We start from the raw sequence: 26,175 nt of genomic DNA, 5'->3' as shown, positions 1-26,175 counted from the left end.
TAGCTGCCGGCCAAGTTGTTTCAACCTGCAGAAGTGGACCAGCAGCTCGCTATCCTGCCCGCCAAACTGTTTCGACCTGCAGAAGATGCCCGGCAGCTCTCCCCGCCGTTTCGACCAGCAGATGAGGTCTAGCTGCCCGCCTAGCAGAATCCAATAATACGCTCACACCGTCGTTTATCTTCAAATTAAGTCAGGGATTCTAAAGGCAATTAATTATTGGTATTAAACCTTCGGGTATACATCTATTTGTGCTGTATAAGATGTTCCACTCTGTCTATTTTCTCATTTCTCATCCTATCTAACAATTCACATTATTTACAATATTTACATTCTTTTTCAATTAAGTAGTAATAGTAGTGTACACATAGATAATTCTGACCCAAGATATACCTAAATACCATAAGTTCGACCTCCTCAAAATGTCTAGAGTTACTAGATCTCAAGTTAGAATGAATACCAACAGATATGCAATTAGGAAACCCAACAATCTGTTAAACAAAATTAGCAAACTGAACAGCTCAGTTGGAAACAACTCAGCACGTCCATACTCATATGGCAAGATTGGAGAAAATATGGAAAGCAATGGCACCAGTAACGGGTCCATTTCAAATGTTAGATCGGACAGTCTCCTCAATTTCCATACCATTCTTGGGCATTTGACATCTAGCCCCACTTCTTGTTTAGTTATTCAGCGACCGTTGGATGTTATCTCACATATACCGGGTGACAACCTCTTAACACCAAAAACAGACAAATGGAATTGGGCGGAAGGACCAAGTTGTCCTAAATGACCTCGCCTATTTCATGTAGCCCGATATTGACCTATCGGGCGGCACTTACAAAAGCAACATTACCGACAACTCTGCCTGCCCCGACCGGCTTGGAAGTGCTAAGCCTGTCACCAAACAAGAAAAATCCAATTAAGATTGGATTTGAATACAACATCATCGCAACCTTGACAGGATCGCCAAACAAAACAGGAGAGGGCGCGGCGCTCCCTGACCTGTCGGGGATGTCGGACTTGTTGTTGGACTTCCCTGTAATACACCTGACCCCAGAACACCCCTCTCGCGCAGTTGAACCTCCCACACTTACCCCTTACTCAGCTATTAGCCCACAACTGACAGAATTTCCACAGTTACCATCATCTACCATCCCATCTCCAATCATTTATCCACCAAACTGTTTGTCTCCATTACCACCTTCACCATCCCAACGCCATTCAACTAACCACAAATGTCAACAGGATAACCTAATGACAGATGCTCCAAAAACTCACTACCACCAACAACAAAAGTAAGACACCGAACCGGGTATATTGTCTCAAACCCCACTATTACCACAAGGCAAAAATAAAAAGGGACTGACCAATCCAAAGAAATCACAGAACCCGAACCACCAAAAGGCAAAAAAATGTCTTACACTCCAGCCAAACACCAGTCCCATCGAAGGAAATAAAGACATCAGACCTTGCAGACCCAAACATATACGACGACAGAAGAAGAATTTATTCAAATGTTATCATCGGAGAAGAGAAGAGTTAGGTCACCAAAGGAGATATTGAATCAAAAAAAGGATAAAACTCCGATGAACGGAATATCCAAGACCAAAAATACAACTAAGGCAATTATTAATAAAACAACAACCAAAACAATCAAGACCCCTACGAAAACAACAAAGTAAATAACGGCAATCTCACAATAAACAGTAGGTAACACCAAGGAAGGGACAAAACAACAAACAAGAATGAATAATCAAACAACAATAGGAGATAAACAGGCAAAAAATCAATACCATAGTATAGATCTTACCCTATTCATTGCCAGCAACAGCTCCAAACAACTCAATATAAGCACTATTAGTTTAGCATCCATTTTCTAACTAAAACTTATGCTGGAGCCTTCGAAATCATCCTACCAAGATCAAATTATATCAAAGTCAGATGCAGCACCTCAAGGCAAGTGGCCAAATATATGGAGATTCAGCAAATAGGCCCAACCAAAGTGAACGTAACAAGGCATAAGCGCTCTCCAAAAACACCCCAAGCATAATACAGCAGGACCAGAAAGGAATAAGAAAACAAGAAGAAACAAAAGATGCTGTCCAAAAAACCAATATTCAACAAACACTGATAATTGGACCCAAATCAACCACAACATACTAAAAGGTCATTAAACTACATCAAAAAATTAACCACCTAAGTAACAACGACATAGCCTTAGAACTAATAAACCAGGGAGCTCATATATCAAGAGCTTCAAGGTTTAAGTCGAGCCAAGGACAACCGACCAACATCATCCTACTAGATTTCTATTCAATTCCACCACTTCTCGTCTACTTTGGTGGCCACTCACACCCACTTCTAGAATTCAGTATCAAACCTCACTTCTGCAGTCATTGCAAGTCATGTGGACACAAAGCCAGCAGCTGCAAAAATAAAAAAAGACACGACACCTGCGGAATAAACCACAGCAGCAAATGAACATAATCAGGACAAAAATGTGCCAACTGCAACGGCCCCCACCATCCTATTTTCAAAGACTGTCATTATACCAGAAGAGAAGAGGAAATCATAACAGTAATGAAAGAACAAAAGCTGCCCTATGCAATTGCCAAATCAACTTTCCTATCGAAACGCCCCGTGAAGGAAAAGGAACCAAAAACCACAAATACCTGCTATAACTCTGCCAAACCCCAAATATAACCCCAAACCCGCCATTACCCGAGCCCGCTATAATCCAAAAATCAGCTGACAACAGGAACCACCCTCTTGCCCTCTAGCACCAATAACAAACAGGTGGATCCTAAACGACAAGTAATCAAAGTTAATAATACTACTACTAAACCAACCAAATCAGACATATCGACCTTCGTTTGGCAGGTTCGAAACCAAGCAAAAACTAAAATAGCAGACCCACCACTACCAAGCAATGCAAGAATTCTCACAAGACACAATTATCCACTACTTAAAGGACCCCATGGTGGGGATCACTAATATCTCAAAATTATCATATACCTCGTATCCCATTAATTTGACCCTATAATTTACTAACATAATTAATTATAACTACAGAAATGGATACAACTAGGAAAAAGAATATATTAAGCTGGCAATGGAATAGCAGGGGATTAAATATTAATAAACCGGAATTAGTGATCAAACTTCAACAATCTAAACTTAAACCTGATTTGATAGTCATTCAAGAAACACTTATCCATAAAAAACAACGAAATAATATACTCAAATCCCAAGTTATTCAGCCAGCAACGTCACTATGAGAGATAACGTGCTAAGAGGGGGTGGTCTAGCCATCTTTGTCACTGATTCACTCCCAAACACATCACTCCAACAACACCCTGTAGCCACAAACGAACCAAAAAATCCCACACCCCTTGAGTACCAATCAATACTCATCTATAGTGGGCAGTTTTTATTTGACATTTTTTACATTTATGACCTGGACAAGCCTCGTGCCGTCTCCCCCCTCAACTATGCCCAACTCATCAGCACAACAAATGAATACATGATAAGCGGTGAATTCGACGCACATAGAAAAAGATGGTGAGGAAAGCATCATAACAAGGGAGGCAAATTAATCGAAGAATGGATCACCAACCAGAATCTAGTCATATTTAATGATGGTACTAAAACCAGAATTTCATTAGAGGATTGATCATTATCTGCAATTGACCTAACAATTTGCACACCTAGATTAGCATCCATATCTAACTGGTAAGTAGATAGAGATTAATTTCACCAATCATGTTGCCACTTCCTCCAAAGTCTACAAGTGGAGACTGGACGAAGCCAAATGGCATTCATTCAATTCCTTGCTCGCATGAGTAACTAAGGCCAACCTACGGACGACGACATTAACAAACACAACAAAAGATCCTTGAAGTGATCAATGCAGCCGCCATTCAAAGTATCCCCACTACTGGAACCAAAAACACTGCTAATGCTAAACAACCAATCCCATGGTGGAACGACGATTGCAAAAATATAATCAAGGAAAAAAAGAAAGCCCTCAATAAATTTCGCCAAACAGGTCAATCAACTGATTATACAAACTACAAAACTAAAGTAAAACAAGCAAAGAATATCATTAAAAGAGTAAAGGAAAAATCTTGGCAAAATTTTTGCTCCACCCTTGAAATTAACCAATGCAACTCAAAACATGTTTGGAATTAACCAGAAACAATGCGATGCGCAAATAGTACCATTATTCCAAATATCAAGGGTGCAATAACTGATAAAGAAAAAGCAGAACAACTAGCAAAACACTTCGCTGGAACGAGCAGAAATGGCAACCATACAGCCAAATTCCTAGTACATAGAAAAGCAATACAGTTTAAATATCCATACCTATTTACTGACCTAGACCAAAGGATTTCTTCCATAAACGAACCTAGGATATGAAATATATAAGAAAATACCACCCAATATGGAAGAAATAGTAGATTTGGTTAATCAATCATGGCAGACCGGAAAAATTTCCCACAAATGGAAACAGGCTATAGTTATCCCGATCCCTAAAGTTGGCAAGGACCTTACATAAATGTCCTCATACAGACTGATCTCCCTTGCCGATACCACATGCAAGGTGATGGAGACGATGATAAACAACAGACTCAAACATCACCTTGAAAAAAAGCAGAGCATCTGGCAAAATATTTCGCTGGAATGAGCAAAAATGATAACCATATAGCCAAATTTCAAGAACATAGAGCAACAATATAGTATAAATATCAATGCCTCTTTGCTGACCTAGACCCACGGATTTCTTCCCTAAATGACCTGTTCAGCTTGGACGAATGGAGATCAGCACTTAGAAATAAAAAAAATCCACCTCCCCAGGAAAAGACAATCTACGATATGAAATATATAAGAACACACCAACCAATATGGAAGAAATCATATTAGATATGATTAATCAATCACGGCAGACAGGACAAATTCTCCAAAAATGGAAACAGGCTATAGTTATCCCAATCCCAAAAGTTGGCAAGGACCCCACATACATATCCTCCTACAGACAAATCTCCCTCACCAATACTGTGTGCAAGGTGATGGAAACAATGATAAACAAGAGACTCAAGCATCACCCTGAAAGCAGCAATCTTCTCACAAAACCAAAGTGGCTTCCGCAATAAAAGATCCACCCTAGATCAACTAATAAGGCTCGAGTCTCGTATCAAACTAGCTTTAATGCTAAAAGAAAATGCGACAGACACCTCATAGCTATTTTCTTAGATCTTGAGAAAGCCTTCAGTCTAGTTTGGACTGATGGTCTCATTGCCAAATCGAACCACTATGGAATCAACGGCAACATGCACAAATGGATCAAAAATTTCTTAAAAGACAGACACATCACAACCAGAATAGGGGCACAATATTCAGAAGAATATGTGCTAGAGAATGGCACCCCACAAGGAAGTGTCCTAAGCCAGACCCTATTCAACATCATGATAAACGATCTAGAACGCTTTGTTGACCTCAGTAAAATTCACCTACTACAATTTGCTGACGACAGTGGCATATGGAAAGCAGGCAACCCACGCAGCCAACAACTAATAACTGAACTACAAGCCAATTTAACTAACATCGGCAAATGGGCCGATAAATAGGGGTTCAAATTATGAAAAGGAAAAACAACGGGAATGATATTTTCCCCCAATAAACGTTACAATATATAACCACCAAACCTATATGTCCAAGGGGAACTAATCAAATTTGAGAAAGTCGCAAAATCTGTAGGCATGTACAATGACCAACATCTCACATGGAATCACTGGATGGTGGATGGAGACTATTTGGTGGAGAGGCTTGCAGATAAATGGAAGTATCCAGATAGTCGAGACTTTGTGACCAGTCTGAAAGTAGGGAGAGATCTGGTGAAAGTCATAATAGAGGAGGAAGTGGAGAAATTAAGAGACTTTATTCATTCTCAGTATGTTAGAGTTGGAACATTGAAAGAGTCACTTGATGATGTGATGAAGGTCAGGTGCTTTTTAGAACAAAAAGAAAAAACTGACAGAGTGGTCTTTTGTGAAGTGGGACTTAGACCAATAAAAGAAAGCTGAAGAAATGATGAGAAAGTTACTAAAAGATGAGGTGAAGAAGATAAAAGATAACTGGACAAAGGAGATAAGGGACAAAGAAAACAGAAAGGAAAAAGCGGACTTTGAAAGACTGAATCAAAACTGGATCAAGGTTCAGAAAAAGTTTAGATCCATGAGACATCCTGACTGGATGCTAGAAAAGGAAAAGAAGGGAATAATAAAGTGAGAAGATGGTGGAACAAGTGGAGAAAATGAAAGAATAAGAACCCAAATGCCCTTTTCAGGGCCACTCATATGCCTCGAAAGAATTTGCTTTCTTGCTTAACTTTTTTTTAGTCGGTTGTATAATTTTTTGTGTGATAAATTGATGTTCATCCATCAATATCTGTATGTTGTGTGTTATATATGGTTATGTCCCGCCAAGCGTTCTAGGTTTTTTACCCCGCTGTTTGGTCCGAATGAGGTCAGCCCCTTGCTACATTGTTACCAATCTTCAGTATCGTGACGTCACCTTACCTGTTCCATTCCTATTGTCCCTATACAACAACCCCACTTTCCCTTGTCCGTATTCAGAACCAACCTTTTGTCATTATATTCCTTGTCCGTATATCGTCCCAGGGTGTTTTGTAATTATAATTCCCACTGTCCGTGTATCGTCCCAATTAACTACTAATATTTCCAGGTTTAAAGAAAGTTTTTCTTCTTCTTGTTGTACGCTTTCACGGTTTCAGTTACAATAACTGCATGCAAAATACAAGTACTCTCTCTCTCTCTCTCTCTCTCACACACACACACACACACACTTAGAAAACTAGGAAAAGACATGCTAGCTTGGTTTCAGAGAACTACACCAACTCTTCAATACTATTGGAAACCTAACATATGAGGGTCTCCCCCCTTCGTTGGTGGAAATGATATCATGTCCGTGGTTAGTACCCATAGCTAGCGTATTTAGATGGAACCAGATTGCAGGTGTTACCTTTTATTAACAGACCATGGTTTAATTGCTTCACACCTGATAAGGAAAACCATTGATCTTCATGATAAAGGAATGGAGAGACTTTGACATAAAACAAAATTTGTCAGCTCCAGGATTTAAATTTTCATTAAAATTTAAGTTAAATTTAAATTTTCATGTAAAAATATGTATCATTTTTTAAATTGAATTTTCTATGAACGTTTAACAGTCAAGTTTAATTTCTAGTACATTCCAGATTGGTGTTAGGACTAAAAACTAATTACAGTTTATTGAAGTGTTTATCTTGATTAGCGAAATCACAGTTAAACTTTATATGTTTTGTGCATTTTTGACATTCGGTCGTTTGGAATTGGCTTGTGCTTCCGTTACAGTGGTGTCAACTAAAAGCCTGTAACTGTCATATTCATGGATCCAATTCTTTAAAACTTTGCAGCAGTATTTAAGAGACATTGATTTTATCACTGATGAAAGTTTTGTCCATTATGGTGAAATTGTCTAACCCTGTCAGGAATCTGGTCACAATTAGTACTTCCAGTTCAGTACCCCTGAATGTAGTTCTATTCTGTTTTTAGAAGAAAAAAAATTCTTCTCATTTTGGTGGTGATAGAAAAGTTATATTTATGCATTTTTAGCAGGGATTTAAAGGTAATCGTTTATTCTTGAGAATATTAGCTTGTGGTGAGGTTGTTTGTGTGTATTTCGGCGACAGTGCACAGTGAGTAATAAGGCTTGGTTGATGATCCGGAAGTAAAATCTGTGTTCCATTGCATGTTGCTTTGTTTACAGTCCAGCCTCTCAAAAAATGACGGTGAACCTTTGACAAGAACTTCATAGTGAAGTCGTCTTTGAATGTATTTTATATTAATATATGATTTGTATTGGTGTCACACAGTAGAAAGTTCAGTGCTGAGAAACGAATGTGGAGAAATATATAGTAAAATTATGTGTGTTCTATGTCCATATGTAGTCAGGCGATGGCCGCCGCCATATTATCTCGTGATCGACGGTGTAACGGGAAAAACATATCAAGCTGGGGAACCAGACTAAACCACCATTTGCAATTTTGTTAACATTTACGCACTTCGATTGTAAGAGACATTTTTATCAATAGGAATAAGGATTGCCAAAATTATAGAAACTTCACAATTTGTAACCATACATGATACAGCAAAAACAAAACGGTTTTAATATGTATCGATAATAACATGAAGTACGGCAGTATTACATCGTTTCGGACAAATAGATTCTTTAGGCCACAGGGAAACATACATAATTTATTGTTTATTTTTCGCGTGGTTTAAATAATATGTTTTATCATGACAAAACATACAATACAATTTGTTGATTAAATTGGCTTGATATACCTACAAATTCAGCTGCCCATATGGACTTTATATTCATTCAAATTCGTTGACCTCGGACAGGTTGGCTGGTGGCACAATGGTAGACCTAGCCTAACTTAATCACACGATCCAGGGCAGTAAAACCATTAAGGCGATATATTTGTGACAAAATGTTCTGCCAGGATGATAATTTAAGGGCCAGAATGATTCCTACAGGAGAAACAACATTCAAATGTGATTTTTGTGATAAATTGTTTAGTCATAAGGGTGATTTGAAAAGGCATACGAGGATACATACAGGAGAAAAACTTTTCAAGTGTGAAGTTTGTGATAAATTGTGTAGTCGTAAGGCTGATTTAAGGAGGCATACGAGGATACATACTGGGGAAAAACCATTCAGATGTGTAGTTTGCAATAAAATGTTTCGCCAGAATGCTCATTTAGATATCCACATGAGAATGCACACCGGAGAACAACCATTCCAATGCGTAGAGTGTGATAAAATGTTTCGTCAGAGAACTGAATTAAATAAACACATGAGAATGCATACTGGAGAACAACCATTCAAATGCGTAGAGTGTGATAAAATGTTCAGTCAGCGTGCTGAATTGAAAAATCATATGAGGGTGCACAATGGAGAAAAACCATTCAAATGCAATTTTTGTGATAAAATGTTCAATCACAGTGGTGCTTTTACACAACATACGAGGATACACAGTGGAGAAAAACCGTTCAAATGCGGATTTTGTGCAAAAACGTTTGGTCAGAGTGGTAGTCTTAACAATCACGTGAGGATACATACTGGAGAAAAACCATTCAAATGTGTAGTTTGCAATAAAATGTTTCGGCAGAGTGGATATTTATATACCCACATGAGAATGCATACGGGAGAAAAAACATTCAAATGTGAAATTTGTGATAAAATGTTTACTTGGAGAAGCTCTTTAAATAACCATATGAAAAATCATACAGGCCAACAACCATATTAAATGTGCATTATGTGAAAAAATGTTTAGGTGCAGTCGTTATCTTGTGAAGTACATGACGGGACATAACGAAGAAAAACCATTCAAATGTTAAATTAGTGATAAAATGTTTAGTTGGAAAGGCATTTTAAATGACCATATGAAAGTTCATAGGGGACAAAAACCATTCAGATGTGTATTTTGTAATAAAATGTTAGGGTACAATCTGGTAAAGTACATGACAGGATATAATGGCGAAAAGCCATTCAAGTGTGAAATTTGTGATAAAATGTTTAGTTGGAAAAGTTATTTAAATGACCATATGAAAGTTCATACAGGACAAAAACCATTCAAATGTGCATTTTGTAATAATATGTTTAGGTGCAGTGGCCATCTCTTGAAGCACATGACTAGACATACTGGGGAAAAAAAAACATTCAAATGTGAAGTTTGTGATAAATTGTTTAGCTGGAAGAGCTCTTTAAATAAGCACATGAAAGATCATTCTGAACAAGAAACATTCAAATATGCAGTTTCTGATTAAATATTTAGGTGCACTGGTGATTCTGACAAACACGTGATGGGGCGTAATGAAGAGAGAAAAAAAACCCCACTCATATACAGTTTTTGATAAAATATTCGGGTGCAGTGGTGATCCTGAGAAGCATGTGATGGGGCATAATGGAAGAGAAAAAAAAACCATTCAGATGTGAAGGTTGTGATTAAAGTTTTTGGTATGGGCAGGCCTAGTAACTTGAAGAACCAAAAGAGAATACATACTGGATAGAAACCATTTAGATGTGAATATTTGTGATAAAATGTTCAGTCAAGGGGATGCATAGAAACACCAAAATACTGGAAAAGAAATTGAAGACACCATAACACACTGCAATTATATTGTATATACCGTAGCGTATTGTTGGTTGTGTATGCATGGTTCATAACTGATAATTTAACATTAGTTACATAATAAAGTAATGGGTACTTTTGTTACTGCCAACAGTTAGAATCTTCAGAATGTATCTTTATCATGAACAGTGTCAAAAAACACCCAACATTCTAAAAATCTAAACTGTAGGTGGGTAATGTAAAATATAAGATGTATGTCAATACAATTCATACATCTATATTCCACTGATCCTTTGGGTATCATATTAATTATAATGAAGAAAGTGTAAATATAATGAAAGTTATAGATTTCTTTGATAGATTTTTGAAAATGATGACAAAAATGTGTCTTTCACATGTTAAAAGAAATTACTGTTTGATTAATTTGCATAATATTATCATTGTTTAATACTTTGTTTGATCAGTACATCCTTAATTAGTTTAGCTATCTTCTGTAAATTAAGAGCTGAAAATCAACCTTTAAAAGTCAGCCTGAATTCATTTTCACATTCCTTCACTGAAGTGGAGATTAGATGATTAGTAGCCATTGACTATGATTGAATTACCATTCTTTTTTATTTGAATTACTACATGCGTGATATAATAACGTTTAAAAAAATGTTTTATGAATCACCAGTTTCACATAATTTTGACAAGATATGTTCCTTGGAACCATTATTCCATTTTTGTGCTGAATTAACTCTAACAAGTTGAATATAAACATTTAGCAGAGAACAAAGTTACAAACTGAATGTTTTTTAAGATCAAGAAATGGGCACAGCACAAACAGCAATTTTTTTTAGTGTTTAAGCATTTTTTTCATCTGTAGGATATTAAGTACTGTTAGCAAGAAAGACAGAAAGAAAGGATACATACATACATACATACACACACATACATACATACATACACACACAGATATATATGTACATACATACACACACACACATACATACATACATACATACACATACATACATACATACTTTAAAAACAAAGACCAAAAATCTGTTGAATTATGGTAATGTGTTTATAAACTGGTATATACCAATGTACAGATTTCATGCACATATTCATGCTAAATGTTTACAATACTGTAAATTGTATTTATTTCAGTTAGATTGTATATACCGTAGTGTATCATTGTTATGTATGTACATGTATAATGCAAAACTTTCCCAGTTTAATATTATTATAATTTGATTTACAGTGAATGAAGGAAATGAAATTTAAACCAAATATTGGTACATGTACACATAAATTATATTACAGTAGTTTTAAGTGTATTAGGTTTAATGACTATATTTAATTAAGCCATTCCTAATTGATCTTCTAAGTTATAATTCATAATTATAATATCAATGAGAATGATAATTTATAATAATGTATGTGTTACGACTCTGTGGTCTTAAACTTAAAGTCATTGTGGAGTATGAGCTGAAATCAGCAAAATTTGTACATTTTCCATCTTTCATTCCTGAGTATAAGCTAGGACCATATCAGTAACTTGGCGTCATCTTTTTCACTTTGTTGAACAGGAGCATTGCAAATTTTATCCTTTATTTTGAGGAGAGAGTAGTTGTTGCTTTCAGTTGCTTACAGTTATGTTGGCAAGTACAAAAGATGTTACTGGCTGAGAAACTTACACGAGTAACTTAGTAAGTACTTGGCATTTTCTTTTATTCCATGGTACCTTATTCATAATACTCTATGGCTAGCCTCTTTTCCTTACTGGTAGCCTCACTAATTTGATCTGGTGTGCCGAATCTTGGTATCAAACAGTATTTTAGCTCCGATGGCTGTTGCATATTTAATCAGCATGTAAAAAAACTTACAAAGTCATGTAGTTCTTGGGACAATGGATATGGTGACTAAAACTAAAAGAAATTGTTTACCCATTGGTATCAGTTGATAATGGAATATAGTATTGCACTTGTACATGAATAAAAGCACAATCATCAAGGTTGATCAGGTCAGGTGTTTGGGGGTGGGGTGGTGTCCAAAATGTCAAAAGGGCTCTGACTTTCCTAGAATGGACACCAAAGCAAAAGTATATCTGTCTATTTACTTAAAGTATGCATAATACCCAATACATATGCGCAAAAATAAAATGATGGTCAAATATCAAGTGACAAGTGAATGTATATTGGCTTGTACATTTTTTCCTAGCGGGAAGAGGTGTCCGGACCCGGCTCCTGCTCCCCATGCTACCCTAATCATCAGCGTTACAGATTACAATTGTCCTGAAATCTCTCTCATATCAGGGCATATTTTATTTGATCACGAGGAGAAAGATGAAAAATACATAATCAAATACATGTATTCAATCATGGTTATTCATTTTCTAACTTGTCTATTCTAGTGTACATATATCTAAACAAATTTAAATAACAAAAAGTACTTGTACATGCTGCTTTAGTGCAATTACATGTGATGAATGTTAATTTAATACTGACGATTATATAAATATTAAAAAAACCTTCTCAGTTTGGGGTCCTATATTTTTTCATACACGATCTTTCCTCCTAATGAAGTAATTTTTAGATATTATTTTTCATACTTTTGGAGAATTTTTCTTTCACATACAAAAAAATTAAATGATATAAAATAAAGCTATTTTAATGAAAATCCGTATACCAATTGATTGAAAGTATAAGAAAATGTCAAGATTTTCTGGTCAGTAAGTATCGACTTATAGAACTGCAAATACAATAAGTAACAGACAGAAGCAAAACCAGCAAGTTTTGTAAAATTCAAAAATTAATTTATTTCCTCAAATACAAAGTGAAAATTTTAAAGAAACTTACCGTATTGTAAATCATATCCTAAACAATCCTAAGGTTAAATTGCAAGTCCACCACAAGTATACAATATTTTCCGAATGAATTTCGGGTCTTGAATATGCAGATGTATCAATAGTTTTGAATAGGTTGATTTACCAACAGCCTCGATGTATAATAAGGATAAATTCAGAAAGTTTTTGAATGAGTCCTCAGTAATCCCAGAGCATGTTTTAGTCCAAAAGTCATTGAGCACTTTGCTGTTCCATTGAATAATTGAAATTAATGATTTATCTTATTACAATTGAACACAACTAGCATCAATTACGATTTTGTTCCTTTGCTGAGACATATATATATATATATATATATATATATACATGCACTGTACATGGAGCCAAATGGAACTCAAAAGTTTGGAGTAGTAAAGTGGGGCACTCTATCAACAGTGGGTATGTCCATAGAAAAAAATCCAGGGCAACTCTGATGACAAGGGGAATTTAACATGGGGAAATATTGGGCCGGTCTAGCGACAAAATATATTGGATCTGTCTAGGGGGCGCTCACCAGTTATTATGTACTTTTGAGAGAGTGACGTATGTAAGGTGAATTTGTTTACATTTAAAACGTGCACAGTGGAGAGAATGTTGGCATACCTCTATGTCACATTAATGTAATGTGGATGATATTTCTTTGGATATTGTACTTTTGGAAAATGTACATAACCTAAGTACACTGCTAACTAAAATGACTGCTCTCTTGTGCTAAAAAAATATCAGCCTGAATTAGTCTAAAGTACACTATACATAGCAGCTATTAAAATAGGGAAAATGAATTTCGCCAGACTAGAAAATACCAGCTTCTGAATGTGCAGTGAATGAATTACTAAATATATAAAATGTGTAAAAAAACATGTATCAGTTTCTTTTTTATACAATTTACCTCTAAGTTCAGGAAGTGAAAATGACCAAGCGGAGCTAGCACTTTTTTGAAAGTTATACTCTATAACCCATATTACACCCATCAATCATACACCAAAATAAAGGGAATTAAAGGTTCTTTGAATTATACCCAAGATATGCAAGGTCTTTTCTAAATAGCCAGTATAACCAGTGAGGAAAGCCTGGCAAATTCTTTTTCTTTAAAATTCTAACCCTATGCAAAATGCGAAACTGTAGAGCGCCACCCTAGCAACAAAACATACTGGGTCTGTTTAACGTCAAGGGGAACTGAACATATGGATGTATAGTGACAGTGGATTGGGACTGTCTTGCGACAATGGGAATTTGAGATGGGGAGTTTTATATCCACTCTGGGAACAATGGGAATTTAACATGGGGAATGTTATATCCATTCCAGGGACAAAGGGAATTTATCATAGTTTGGATTTGTATAGGGACAATAGGAATGATGATGTCACGGTACTGGACATTGGCAGTAATGACTGCCAGGTGTTATATAAAGTTTTATATCCCACTTCACCAAGAGTTATATAAAGTTACATGTCCCGCCCCGTCAAATGTTATAGCTTTTCTCAGCAATTCACAGATAGTGGGAATTATCATTACAAAGCACCCTGGAACGATTCACAGACAAGATTTATACAAACAATGGGAATTACCATTACAAAACAAATGTGTGGGATTATAGATGGACAAGGGGAATTTGACATGGGTGGGATACTCTACGGACATCATAAATTGAACTTAGGGAATGTATAGCGACAATGGATTGGGACTGTCTACAGACAAAGAGAAAATGAACAGGAATGGTATGGACAAGACCCCTAGGAATGTTTACAAGATTTATACTAACAAAAGGTTGGTCCTGTGTAGCGCAAAAAAATATTGGGTCTGTATAGGAACAATAGGAATGGAACAGGTAGGGTGCCATCACGGTACTGGACATTGGCAACAAAGTTGCAAGTGGCAATCCTCAATTGGGCAGAACAGTGACAATGGAACAAAATCTATAATGCCTGGCGGAGCGGGACATATAACTTTATATACAAAGAATCATCTACCAAACAATCCATAGTGATGAGAGTGCTAATCTAAAATAAATTTTTATACAAAACAACACACTCATACTTACAAAATCCACTGTTTATTATCAATACATCATGGAGAAGGAAATTTTTATCTACAAAACACACCATTACCTACAATCACCTCAGCAAAAGAGTTAGTGGTTTTAGTCACACTACTCCATATTCACATAAAACAAATACATTGAGCAGGTTTGTTAAGGGAAAAACAAATGCATACAAAATGTACATGCATACACAAACAAAATACACACACATGCAAACACTTTTTTGTTCGCTAAAGGAAGAAAACAGGCACACACACATACAAATGTATCTGAATGCACACAAAAATATACATACAAACACACACATACAAACATTTTTTTAAGGGATGAGATTTTTGTTAATGGAAGAAAAAAACATACATACATACATACATACTAATGTACGTGAACGCATGCAAACAAACACACATATACAAACTCTTTTTGATAAAGGATAGGTTTTTTCCTATGGAAAGAAAACAATCATACATACACACAAGCAAATGCACACAAGCACATACAAACACATCCATACACACAAGCACAAAGACATACAGACGTACGCAAATGCACACAAACACATACAAAGACACACACATGCAAACACTTTTTTGTTAACGGATAAGTTTACTTGCTAAGGGAAGAAAACAAACATACATACAAACGTACGCGAACGCACACATACACATACAAACACACACATGCAAGCACTTTTTTGTTAAGGGATCAGTTTTTTGCTAACTGAAGTAAACAAACATCCAAACACACTCATATAAACGTACGCGAATGCACACAAACTCATGCAAACACTTTTTGTTAAAGGATAAGGCTTTTGTTAGGAGAAAAAACAAACACATTGAGCAGGGACAAGGGTTATTTTAAGAGAAAAAACAAACACATTGAGCAAGGACGAGGGCTTCTTTTAGGGAAAAAAACCCACACAAACACATGCAAACGTATGTGTACCGTTCATACAAAAAAAAAACATGCGGGCGGAACACGTACCGTTTATACAAAAAACACATAGCCTGGCGGGGCAGGACATATAACTTGATAGACATAGACAAATAAACAAAAACAAAAATATAGATTAATGAATATGAATCTATCACACCAAAACATCGATTAGGCAAGAGAATAAATCTTTTCGAGGCAATGGAGTGGCCTTGAAAAGTGCCTTTGTGTTTCTTCTTTGTCTTTTGTTCTCCTCAACCAGCCTCTTTTTTTCCACTACATTCTTCTTTTCTTCTCATCTTTCTTCTCCACTTCTTCCTTTACCTCCATTGTTTGCCCCATGATGGACGCGTTTGAGTGCGTGAGTGTAGGTCCTTGTTCTAAAAATCAAAACTAAGTGGCACTTACGTTTTTTTCTTTTGTTCTGTTCTCTTAAAATTTATTATCTAACATCACTTTAAAAAGTTCGTTTCTTCTTTTTGTCTTTTCACTCTCTCCTTTTTTGAATTTCTTCACTGTCACATGTTTCTCTTCCTCTTCTTCACTTTCTTCTTCTTTTCTTCTCTTTCAGGACGTGTCTGGGTTCTTCCTTTTGGAGAGTACCTCTTCTTCTTCCTATTCAGAACATCTCTCTCTCTCTCTCTCTCCCTCCTGTTCCCGTTGTTTCTTAGGGACGTCTGAAGACCAACGTCCTTTCTCTTTACAATGATAACAGGTATCTTGACTTTTGTCTCTTCTGACACGTCTTCCTTTGACGTTGTGGACATTCTGAAGACAAATGCCCTTTCTTCTGGCAGATATAGTAATTATCTTGACTTTTATCTCGAAAGGATGACGGAGGAGACCGTCGGCTTCTCTGAAGAAAACCTTCGTATGACACCTCCCAAAGCTCGATCTTTGTTGACTCTTCCATCTTTCTGGTCGGATTGAGAGTAAAAAGAATACTTGGAGGGAAGACATTTGCCCTTTATATAGGCAAGACACTGAACTTAAATCTATATAAAGGGGACCATGGCATTTGACGTTTTGCACTTAAGATGAAACGACCGCATCATTTCGTGGAGAAAGGAAAAGAAAGTAAGAGGCAGAAACGTGATGGTATCGCCTCGCACAGTAGCTTAAGTCTTGGCTCAAATTCATGCCAGTGATTTTGAAGATGACATGAGTGAACCAGAATCCAGACCTAGAGAGTCTTCATCAAACCAAAGTCCACCACTGATAACCCCTGAAAAGTACTACCACATTTGAGAGACGGAAAAACGCTCCTCTAGAAAATTTAGAACCACAACCTACACATACACGGTGAAATTTAAAAATTTCAAGTCCGACGTACCACTGGAGAAAACAGAAGAGTTCATCACTGATGTATGGAATTCTTTGTTAACCACACTGAAACAACAATGTGAAGCCAAAGAAGACGATTGCTTGAGACTTTCCATTTATCACGACAGTTTGAAGTCGCTGTTTGGATCGAGTTTAGCAGCCCAGCAGAACTGACACCTTCCAAAGTCACAGACAAGATTCAAGACGTGCAACAATCCAACGACAAGTTTCACATCACCGATGGAAAATACTGTACACGACCCACGTTTCTCTTACCAAAGGGACCGGACGCAAAAAGGTGTTATTGGTGGAAGACCTTCATAGCACCAAAATGAGTCTCGTCCGAATTAACAACCTTCAAGACAAGATGTGTTTAGCCATCGTGGTGGGACGAACGTATGCTGATAAGAACGAATGGTTCTGATAAAGGTAGTCGGTAACAAAATATGGGATTTTCCATCTTAGAAATAAATAAAGGACAGAAATTGCCGTCGATTGCCTAGGACGAATTGCAGAATAATATCATGCAGAGGTCTTCTGCTACCCTGAAGGACTCTCAAAAGGCTTTATAGTTGAAGTTTCTCCTGTTGATTGGTAAATTAATTAACTCACGATGACAACTTCAGTGAAGTGTGTCCCATGTGTCTTTATGCAGGATGAAATTGCATCAATAATGCCGCGCACGAGGGAAACCGGCGTCATCAATCTGGTTTCATCAAGTCCTGGAAATCGTTGGTCACAGATTTGTTTGTATTTTGAGCTGTGCAGGCTTGCACTACCATTTGAATTCGTTTATTATTTAACCCTGGCGGCAGACAGACACTGTTTTACACAACGCGGTCATTACAAACTCTAATGGAAGGCCCAATATGTGTATATCTTTTTGCTTACACCTAAGTGTTCAGTAAACTCACAAGGGCTTGTTGAATTTGTTTTCACTTAGAAACTACACTTAATAGTATAAAAATGCCTGATATTTACAGATGTGATGTCGTAGCAACCCAAAGCAGCGTCGGGGGTCTGATCAGGTTTGCTACCAGCACTGTTCTTACTTATTTTACCGGCTCATTTATTGCTGCCGTCCACCCGATCGGGCTTGTAATTTTACACGGTAAAACTGAAACTGAAAACGTTTAACGTTGACATCAAAGATATTGGATTGAAACCGAAAAACGCCATCATGAAAAATCTGGCGGAAGGCGATGGAAACTGGTGAATCAGATACTACGGCATGTTAATGGTCTCTATCCAAAAGTGTATTGACGGTGCTGTTGATAACAGTCATACCCTTAATACTATTCAAAGTAACTGTGTTTACATTTGACTTGTGATGGATAGAAAATAAGTGAAGGCATAAAAAACGGTCAAAAAAAATTTTACTGGTGTAAATGTGTTTGACAAACCTAACCCACAGAATTTAACGTTGCGCTAGTCTGGATGGTATTTATTTATCATGTTCTGTGCTTTTTTGTGGGTGGAGCCAATTGAAAGCATAACTCAAAAACAGCTTGTTGAACGAGTAATAATATTGATGCAGTAAAATCTTTTATGTATACGATTTCACTATAATTGGATGCTAGAGATGAAATTCAGTTTGAAGCATTCTATATTAATGCAGCCGGGTCTTTTATGTTTGTGTTTAAGATTTTTTACTGATGTAAACGCTTTTGACAAACCTAACCCTCAAAATTTAACTTTGCACTACTCTGGAAGGTATTTATTTATTATGTTCGGGGCTTTTTTCGTGGGTGGCCAGTTGACAGCATAAATATAAAATCAGCTTGTTGAACGAACAAAAATACGAAAAGAAGCCAATATTGATGCACTAAAATATTTTATGTAAACGATTTCACTATAATTGGATGCTAGAGATGAAATTCAGTTTGAAGCATTCTATATTAATGCAGCCGGGTCTTTTATGTTTGTGTTTCAGATTTTTTATTACATTTAAGGGATGGATTTTGCATGAAGATGTGGAATTTACCGACGGGATAATGAATAGTGTTGTAGGTGATACCATCATCAATTACAATTTTGTTCCTTTGCTCACACACACACACACACACACACACACACACACATATATATACAGCCTTGTGAGTTTACTGAACGCTTAGGTGCAAGCAACAAGATATACACACATCGGGCCTTCCATCCGAGTTTATAATGACAGCGTTGTGTAAAACAGCGGCTGTCTGCCGCCAGGGTTAAATAAAAAAAAAACGATTTCAAGTGGTAATGCAAGCCTGTACAGCTCAAAATACAAACGAATGTGATGAGTTACCACATATGTGACTAATGATTTTCAAGACCTGTTGATGAAACCAGGTTGATGATGCCGGTTTCCCTCGTGCGCGGCATTATCGATGCAAGTTCATCCTGCATAAAGACACATGGGACACACTTCACTGAGCTAATCAATTTACCAATCGATAAGAGAAACTTCAACTGCAAGGCCTTTTGAGAGTCCTTCAGGGTAGCAGAAGACCTCTGCATGATGTTATTCTGCGAGACGTCCTAAGCAGTCGAAGAATATTTCTGTCCTTTATCTCCAAGATGGAAAATCCCATATTTTGTTACCGACTACGTTTATCAGAACGATTCCAGATGCGGTAGCTAAAGCAACCAACAATTCTGGGATATCTGTAAGTTATGGAAATATTCCAACTGTTGATTGCAGCTATGTCACCTCTTACTTGGATAACTTTAACGTCACTCGGGTGTTCTCTTTTTGGCTGAATTAAACTGATCAAACTGTGCTTGGGTATCGAGATTCATGGAAAATGAATGAAAAAAATCCCCTGAATTAAGTTGCTGTGCTATCGAGTCAATTTACTGGATAAAATGCAAAGTTGTCCACAGAGGTACGGTAACGATCTCTTTCAAAGTCTGAATGTCCGAACTATTGTTGGAAAGGGGGGGGGGGGCACAAGCATACGTATGAAGGGGTGGGGGTGAGTTACAAATGACTACGCGTGCAATCGGGGAGGAGATTCGAAACTGGATGATTTTTTGAGTATGTATTTTATGGATGTCCCCTAAATATAAATAGTTGGAACTACCTTCAATATAGGGAGCTGTGGTGACTCAGTGAATAGCATGCTGGATACAGAACCAAGATGGTGCCGGTTCATCTTCTACCATTTTATCAGTACCTGTCGGCTAACAGGGCGTTAGAAATTATTGAGAAACCATGCCTATGTTGTTCAATAAAGAATAAAAAATATTACAATATGATGATTTATGGTCTGATTACTAGTAAAGGAAAACAAAATTGTTTTATATTTAACTGTGTAAATATATGGACAGGGATTGTACGTTGATATATATGATGTGTTATGCAGGTATCGTGTCCTTGATATCTGTCATTAGTATAATGTTATGTAGTATTATGTCCCAGGGGACTATGTAACAAGAAGGAGCAAAAGCAACAAGTATTCTATAAATAAAAAAATATAAACTTATTTCCCTAAAATACAAAGTTTAAAAAAAATTTAAAAATATCTTACAGTATAAGGGAGAATGTCATAAAACGTTCCATCAGTTCCAGGTAATCCAGATACTCTCCAAAGGTATTCTGGATGAAAGTTATAATTTGCTGACGTACTAGCACCAACAAAGAATCACTGTTTAAAAATCCAAAACTCAAGGCATATCTTAAAATATCATTGAATATTTCACAGTAAATCTAAAGATATTATTATTATATCTAAGTCTTTCTAGTTTCACAATAATCCAGTATATGGCATTGTCTGTTAAAAAAAAAAATGTTTCAAAATCTGAAATTCGAATGAATGGTTACCAACTGAAATAAATCAAGATCAACCGTGTGTCTCTTATACGATAAATTATGTACATTCAGTTGGAATTGCATCCTTGACCCTTCTCCATAACTGAGGATAGAGTTTTGGAGTGCATCTGATTTTTGTCTTGACTCTAAGTTATAAATAGAAACTTACTTGGATTTGAGTTCAAAACCTAGCATTGATTATAACCTCAGATGGTTCTGGAAGCGAACTTGTTTACAGTTAGGTGTACTTTTCCATTAATGGGGGGGTTGGGTTACAAACGATTTTTGTAACAAGGGATCAAGTGTGGCTGTATATAAAATGGGGTCTTATCAACAAAATTTTCCTTCCTATCTATATACCTGTCATCTAGTTGTGTTGTGTTCAATTATAATTTGAGACAAATCATTAATTTAAATTATTCAGTGGAACAGCAAAGTGCTCAATGACTTTTGGACTACAACAATGCTTTGGAATTACTGAGGACTCATTCAAAAACATTCTGAATTTATCATTATGATACATCAAGACTGTTGGTAAATCATCCTATTCAAGACTATTGATACATATGCATATTCAAGACCTGAACTTTATTTGGAATATTGTACACTTGTGGTGGACTTGCGATTTAACCTTAGGATTATTTGGGATCTCATTTACAACACGGTATGTTTCTTTTAAATTTTCACTTTGTATTCGAGGAAATAAATTAATTTTTGAATTTTACATAACTTGCTGATTTGCTTCTGTCTGTTACTTAGTGTATTTGCAGACCTATAAACCGATACATATTGACCAGAAAATCTGGACATTTTCTTATAATTTCAATCAATTTGTATATGGATTTTCATTAAAACACTTGATCGTTAATCATCTAATTTTTTGTATGCGAAGGAATTTTTTTCCAAAAGTATGAAAAATAATGTCTATAAATTATTTCATTCAGGGTAAAGATTGTGTACGATAAAATATAGGACCCCAAATTGAGAAGTACTTTTAAATATTTATATAATCATTAGTATCAAATTAACATACATCAGATGTAATTGCACTAAAGCAGCAAGTACAAGTACTTTTCATTATTTCAATTTGTTTAGATATATGTAAATTAGAATAGACAAAGTTAGAAAATGAATAACCATGACTAAGACACATATTTGATCGCATTTTTCATCTTTCACCTCGTGATCAAATAAAATATGCCCCAATATGAGAGATTTCAGTACAATTGTAATCTGTAATGCTGATGATTACGGCAGGATGGGGAGCAGGAGCGGGGTCCGTACCCTCCCCCCACTAGGAAACAAAAATTAACAGCCAACGTACATTCACCTGTGACCTGAAATTTGACGATCATTTTATTTTTGCACATATTTATTGGGTATTATGCACACTTTAAGTAAATAGACACATATATTTTTGCTTTAGTACCCGTTCAAGGAAAGTCAGAGCCCTTTTGAAATTGTGGACACCACCCCACCCCCAAACACCTGACCTGATCAACCTTGATAATTGTGCTTTTACTCTTGTACAAGTGCAATACTATATTCCATTATCAACTGATACCACTGGGTAAACAGTTTCTTTTAGTTGTAGTCATCATGTCCATTGTCCCAAAAACCACATGACTTTGTAATGGTATTTACATGCTAATTAAAAATGCTACAGCTGTGGTCAGGTCATCCAAGCTAAAATACTGTTTGATATCAAGATTCCATACCCCCAGATCAAATTAGTGAGGCTACCAGTAAGGAAAAGAGGCTACCCATAGGGTATTAGTGCTTACTCATTTAATTTTCTCAGCCAGAAACAACTTTTGTACTTGCCGACATAACTATATGCATGGGATAGCAACTACTACATGCACTTGCAGACAAAAATAATATTTTTTGTTGTGAATAGAGATGTTGTATTTGCAAAGAAAATAGGACAGCATGCTAAATGGTAATTCTTGGGATATAACCTAAGTCTATATGGATATAAATACTGTGAATATTTAAACTCTGAAACTGAAGGAAGATGGTAAATATTTTAATAGATTGCATTTACTTTTTAAAATTTTATTGTTTTCTCTCTTTTACAAAAGCTTCAGCTAAACTGGGGCTGTGATGTACAAAATAGCATGAACAGCTGAAATCTCGTATCGGGGCATATTTTATTTTTATCACAAGGTGCAAGAAGAAAAATGTGATGGAAGATATATGCCCCCCCCCCCAAAATAAAGGATAAAATTTGCAATGCTCTGTTAAACAAAGTGAAAAAGATGAAGCCAAGTTAATGATATGGTCCTATCTTATACTCAGGATTGAAAGATGGAAAATGTACAAATTCTGCTGATCAACTTATACACTGTACTCCACAATGACTTTAAATTTAAGACCATAGAGTCATAACACATACATTATTATAAATTATCATTCTCATTGAATTATGAATTAAGACTTACAAGATCAATTAGGAATGGCTTAATTAAATATTAATTAAAAATTAACCCTCATACACCTAAAATTCCTGTAATATAATTAATGTGTACATGTACCAATATTTTACACAACCACAATTGTTTGATTTAAATTTCATTTCCTTCATTCATTGTAAATCAAATTATAATAATATTAAACTGGGAAAGTTCTGCATTATACATGTACATACATAACAATGACACACTATGGTATATACAATCTAACTGAAATAAATACAATTTACAGTATTGTAAACATTTAGCATGAATATGTGCATGAAATCTGTACATTGGTATATACCAGTTTATAAACACAGTACCATAATTCAAAAGATTTTTGTTCTTTGTTTTTAAATTCTATGTATGTATGAATGTATGCATGTATGTATGTATGTATGTATGCATATATGTTGTTGTTGTTGTTGTTGTTGTGGGGTTTAACGCCATTTTTCAGCACACGATAGGCTATACATGGCGGCCAGTATTAATGGTGGAGGAAGAACCCGGAAAACCCCGGAAAGAACCACCGACCCACGAGAAGCTACTGGCAAGCTTTCTTACATGCCCACATTGGCTGAATCTTAGACTCGAACCGCCGCAGACAGAGGTGATATGGCAGTGATCCGTAACGAAGAGCGCTTTAGACCACTCGGCCACTCGGGGCCCCTGTATGCATATATGTATCCTTTCCTTCTGTCTTTCTTCAAAACAATACTTAATATCATACATATGAAACAAATGCTAAAACACTATAAAAAAATTGCTATTTGTGATGCGCGCATTTTTTGATCTAAAAGAAACCATTCAGTTTGTTCTCTCCTATATGTTTAGATTCAACTTGTTGGAGTTAATTAAAAAAAAAAATGGAATAATGGTTCCAAGGAACATATTTTGCCAAAATTATGTGGAACTGGTGATTCATAAAACGTTTTTAAAAGTTATTATATCATGCATGTAGTAATTCAAATAAAAAAAGAATGGTAATTCAATCACAGTCAATGGCTACCAATCATCTAATCTTCACTTCAGTGAAGGATTGTGAAAATGAATGCAGGCTGATTTTTAAAGGATGATTTTCAGCTCTTAATTTACAGAAGACAGCTAAATTAATTAAGGATGTACTGATCAAACAAAGTATTAAACAATGATAATATTATGCAAATTAATCAACAGTAATTTCTTTTAACATGTGAAAGACACACTTTTGTCATCATTTTCAAAAATCTATCAACGAAATCTATAACTTTCATTATATTTCCACTTTCTTTTTTATAATTAATATGATGCCCAAAAGATTAGTGGAATATAGATGTATGAAATGTATCGATATAAATCTTATATTTTACATTACCCCCCTGCAGTTTAAATTTTTAGCATGTAGGGTGTTTTTTGACACTGTTCATGATAAAGATACATTCTCAAGAATCTAACTGCTGGCAGTAACAAAAGTACCTGCTACTTTATTATATAACTAATGTTAATTATCAGTTATGAACCATGAATACACAACCAACAATACACTATGGTATATACAATATAATTGCAGTGTGTTATGGTGTTTTCAATTTCTTTTCCAGTATTTTGGTGTTTCTATGCATCCCCTTGACTGAACATTTTATCACAATATTCACATCTAAATGGCTTCTCTCCAGTATGTATTCTCATTTGGTTCTTCAAGTTACTACTTGTCCTGAGGTGTCATTGGATAGTTTCGTATTTTGACACCCCCCTAATTTTTAAGGTAGAAGGCATGAGCCTAATTATCACAAGCCTAGGATTTATAAATTCACACAGAAGCTAAATGTGTAATGTGGTTGAGATTTACTTTGAGTTAGGCTTGGAAATGGGTTGGCTTGTTGGTGACTGCCTGTCACAGTCAGGCGAGCATTGGAGATCGAATGTGTAACTTGGGCTGCAAATGAGCAGCCGACTTGGCTTACATATTTACATGTGTCTGCTACAGAGGTTAATATCTACAAAATCTAGATGGTTGAGGGTGATGAAAAGTATGCTAATTTGTTATAGTACCAGTGAACTTGATTCATGCATAAGGCACATACTGATTCTTTCAGCTGCCTTGTCACAAGAAAATATTCAAAATAGCTCTTTCCTCTCAAAAATTAATGTAAAAAAGAGGGGTTATTGGCAGTGTTGGTTCAGTATAAAAGCCACCAGTTTCATTAGGAATTAACCTGATTGCCACAGTTAAAATCTCACATGTATGCTTTCTACAAAAATCATTTGTTTTTCTTTGTATCTTCAGTGTAAAATTATTCTCATTTTTCTGCAGTAGGTCATTGTTGGATGAAAATTCACCAGATAAATTGTCCAGTGAGACCTTAAGAACCGGTGTCATTTTTCAGTCTTGTCAAATGTGATTCACTGTGTCATAAATCATTTCCTTGAATCTGTCAAAGTTAGATATTCCAAACATACACTTCCTATAGATTTGATAGCACTTAATCATAGTAGAAAAAGGGAGTTAACTCAACACTGTTAAGAGTTACCAGGTATTGCTCCTGATACATTCTGCTAATGAACAACAAAAGCCTTATAAG

General features: G+C 35.9%; 1 protein-coding gene across 1 annotated transcript in view; it reads left to right on the top strand.

Annotated features, from left to right (window-relative positions):
- The window catches only part of LOC149793014 (uncharacterized), a 52,530-nt gene extending 39,805 nt beyond the window's left edge, over positions 1-12,725 (top strand). The window contains exons 2-4 of the mRNA XM_089968938.1: positions 811-1,184; positions 5,759-6,000; positions 8,496-12,725. Coding sequence (XP_089825064.1) covers positions 811-1,184; positions 5,759-6,000; positions 8,496-9,374 — 1,495 coding nt within the window. The 3' untranslated portion in view covers positions 9,375-12,725. The remainder of the gene's footprint in view (positions 1-810; positions 1,185-5,758; positions 6,001-8,495) is intronic.
- Positions 12,726-26,175: the final 13,450 nt, after the last annotated feature.

This window comes from Sinohyriopsis cumingii, chromosome 8, assembly GCF_028554795.1.
Source record: "Sinohyriopsis cumingii isolate HCF-2022 chromosome 8, ASM2855479v2, whole genome shotgun sequence".
NCBI lineage: Eukaryota > Metazoa > Mollusca > Bivalvia > Unionida > Unionidae > Sinohyriopsis > Sinohyriopsis cumingii.
The sequence above is the reverse complement of the archived record's forward strand: the minus strand, read 5'-3'. Positions and strand labels throughout refer to the sequence as shown.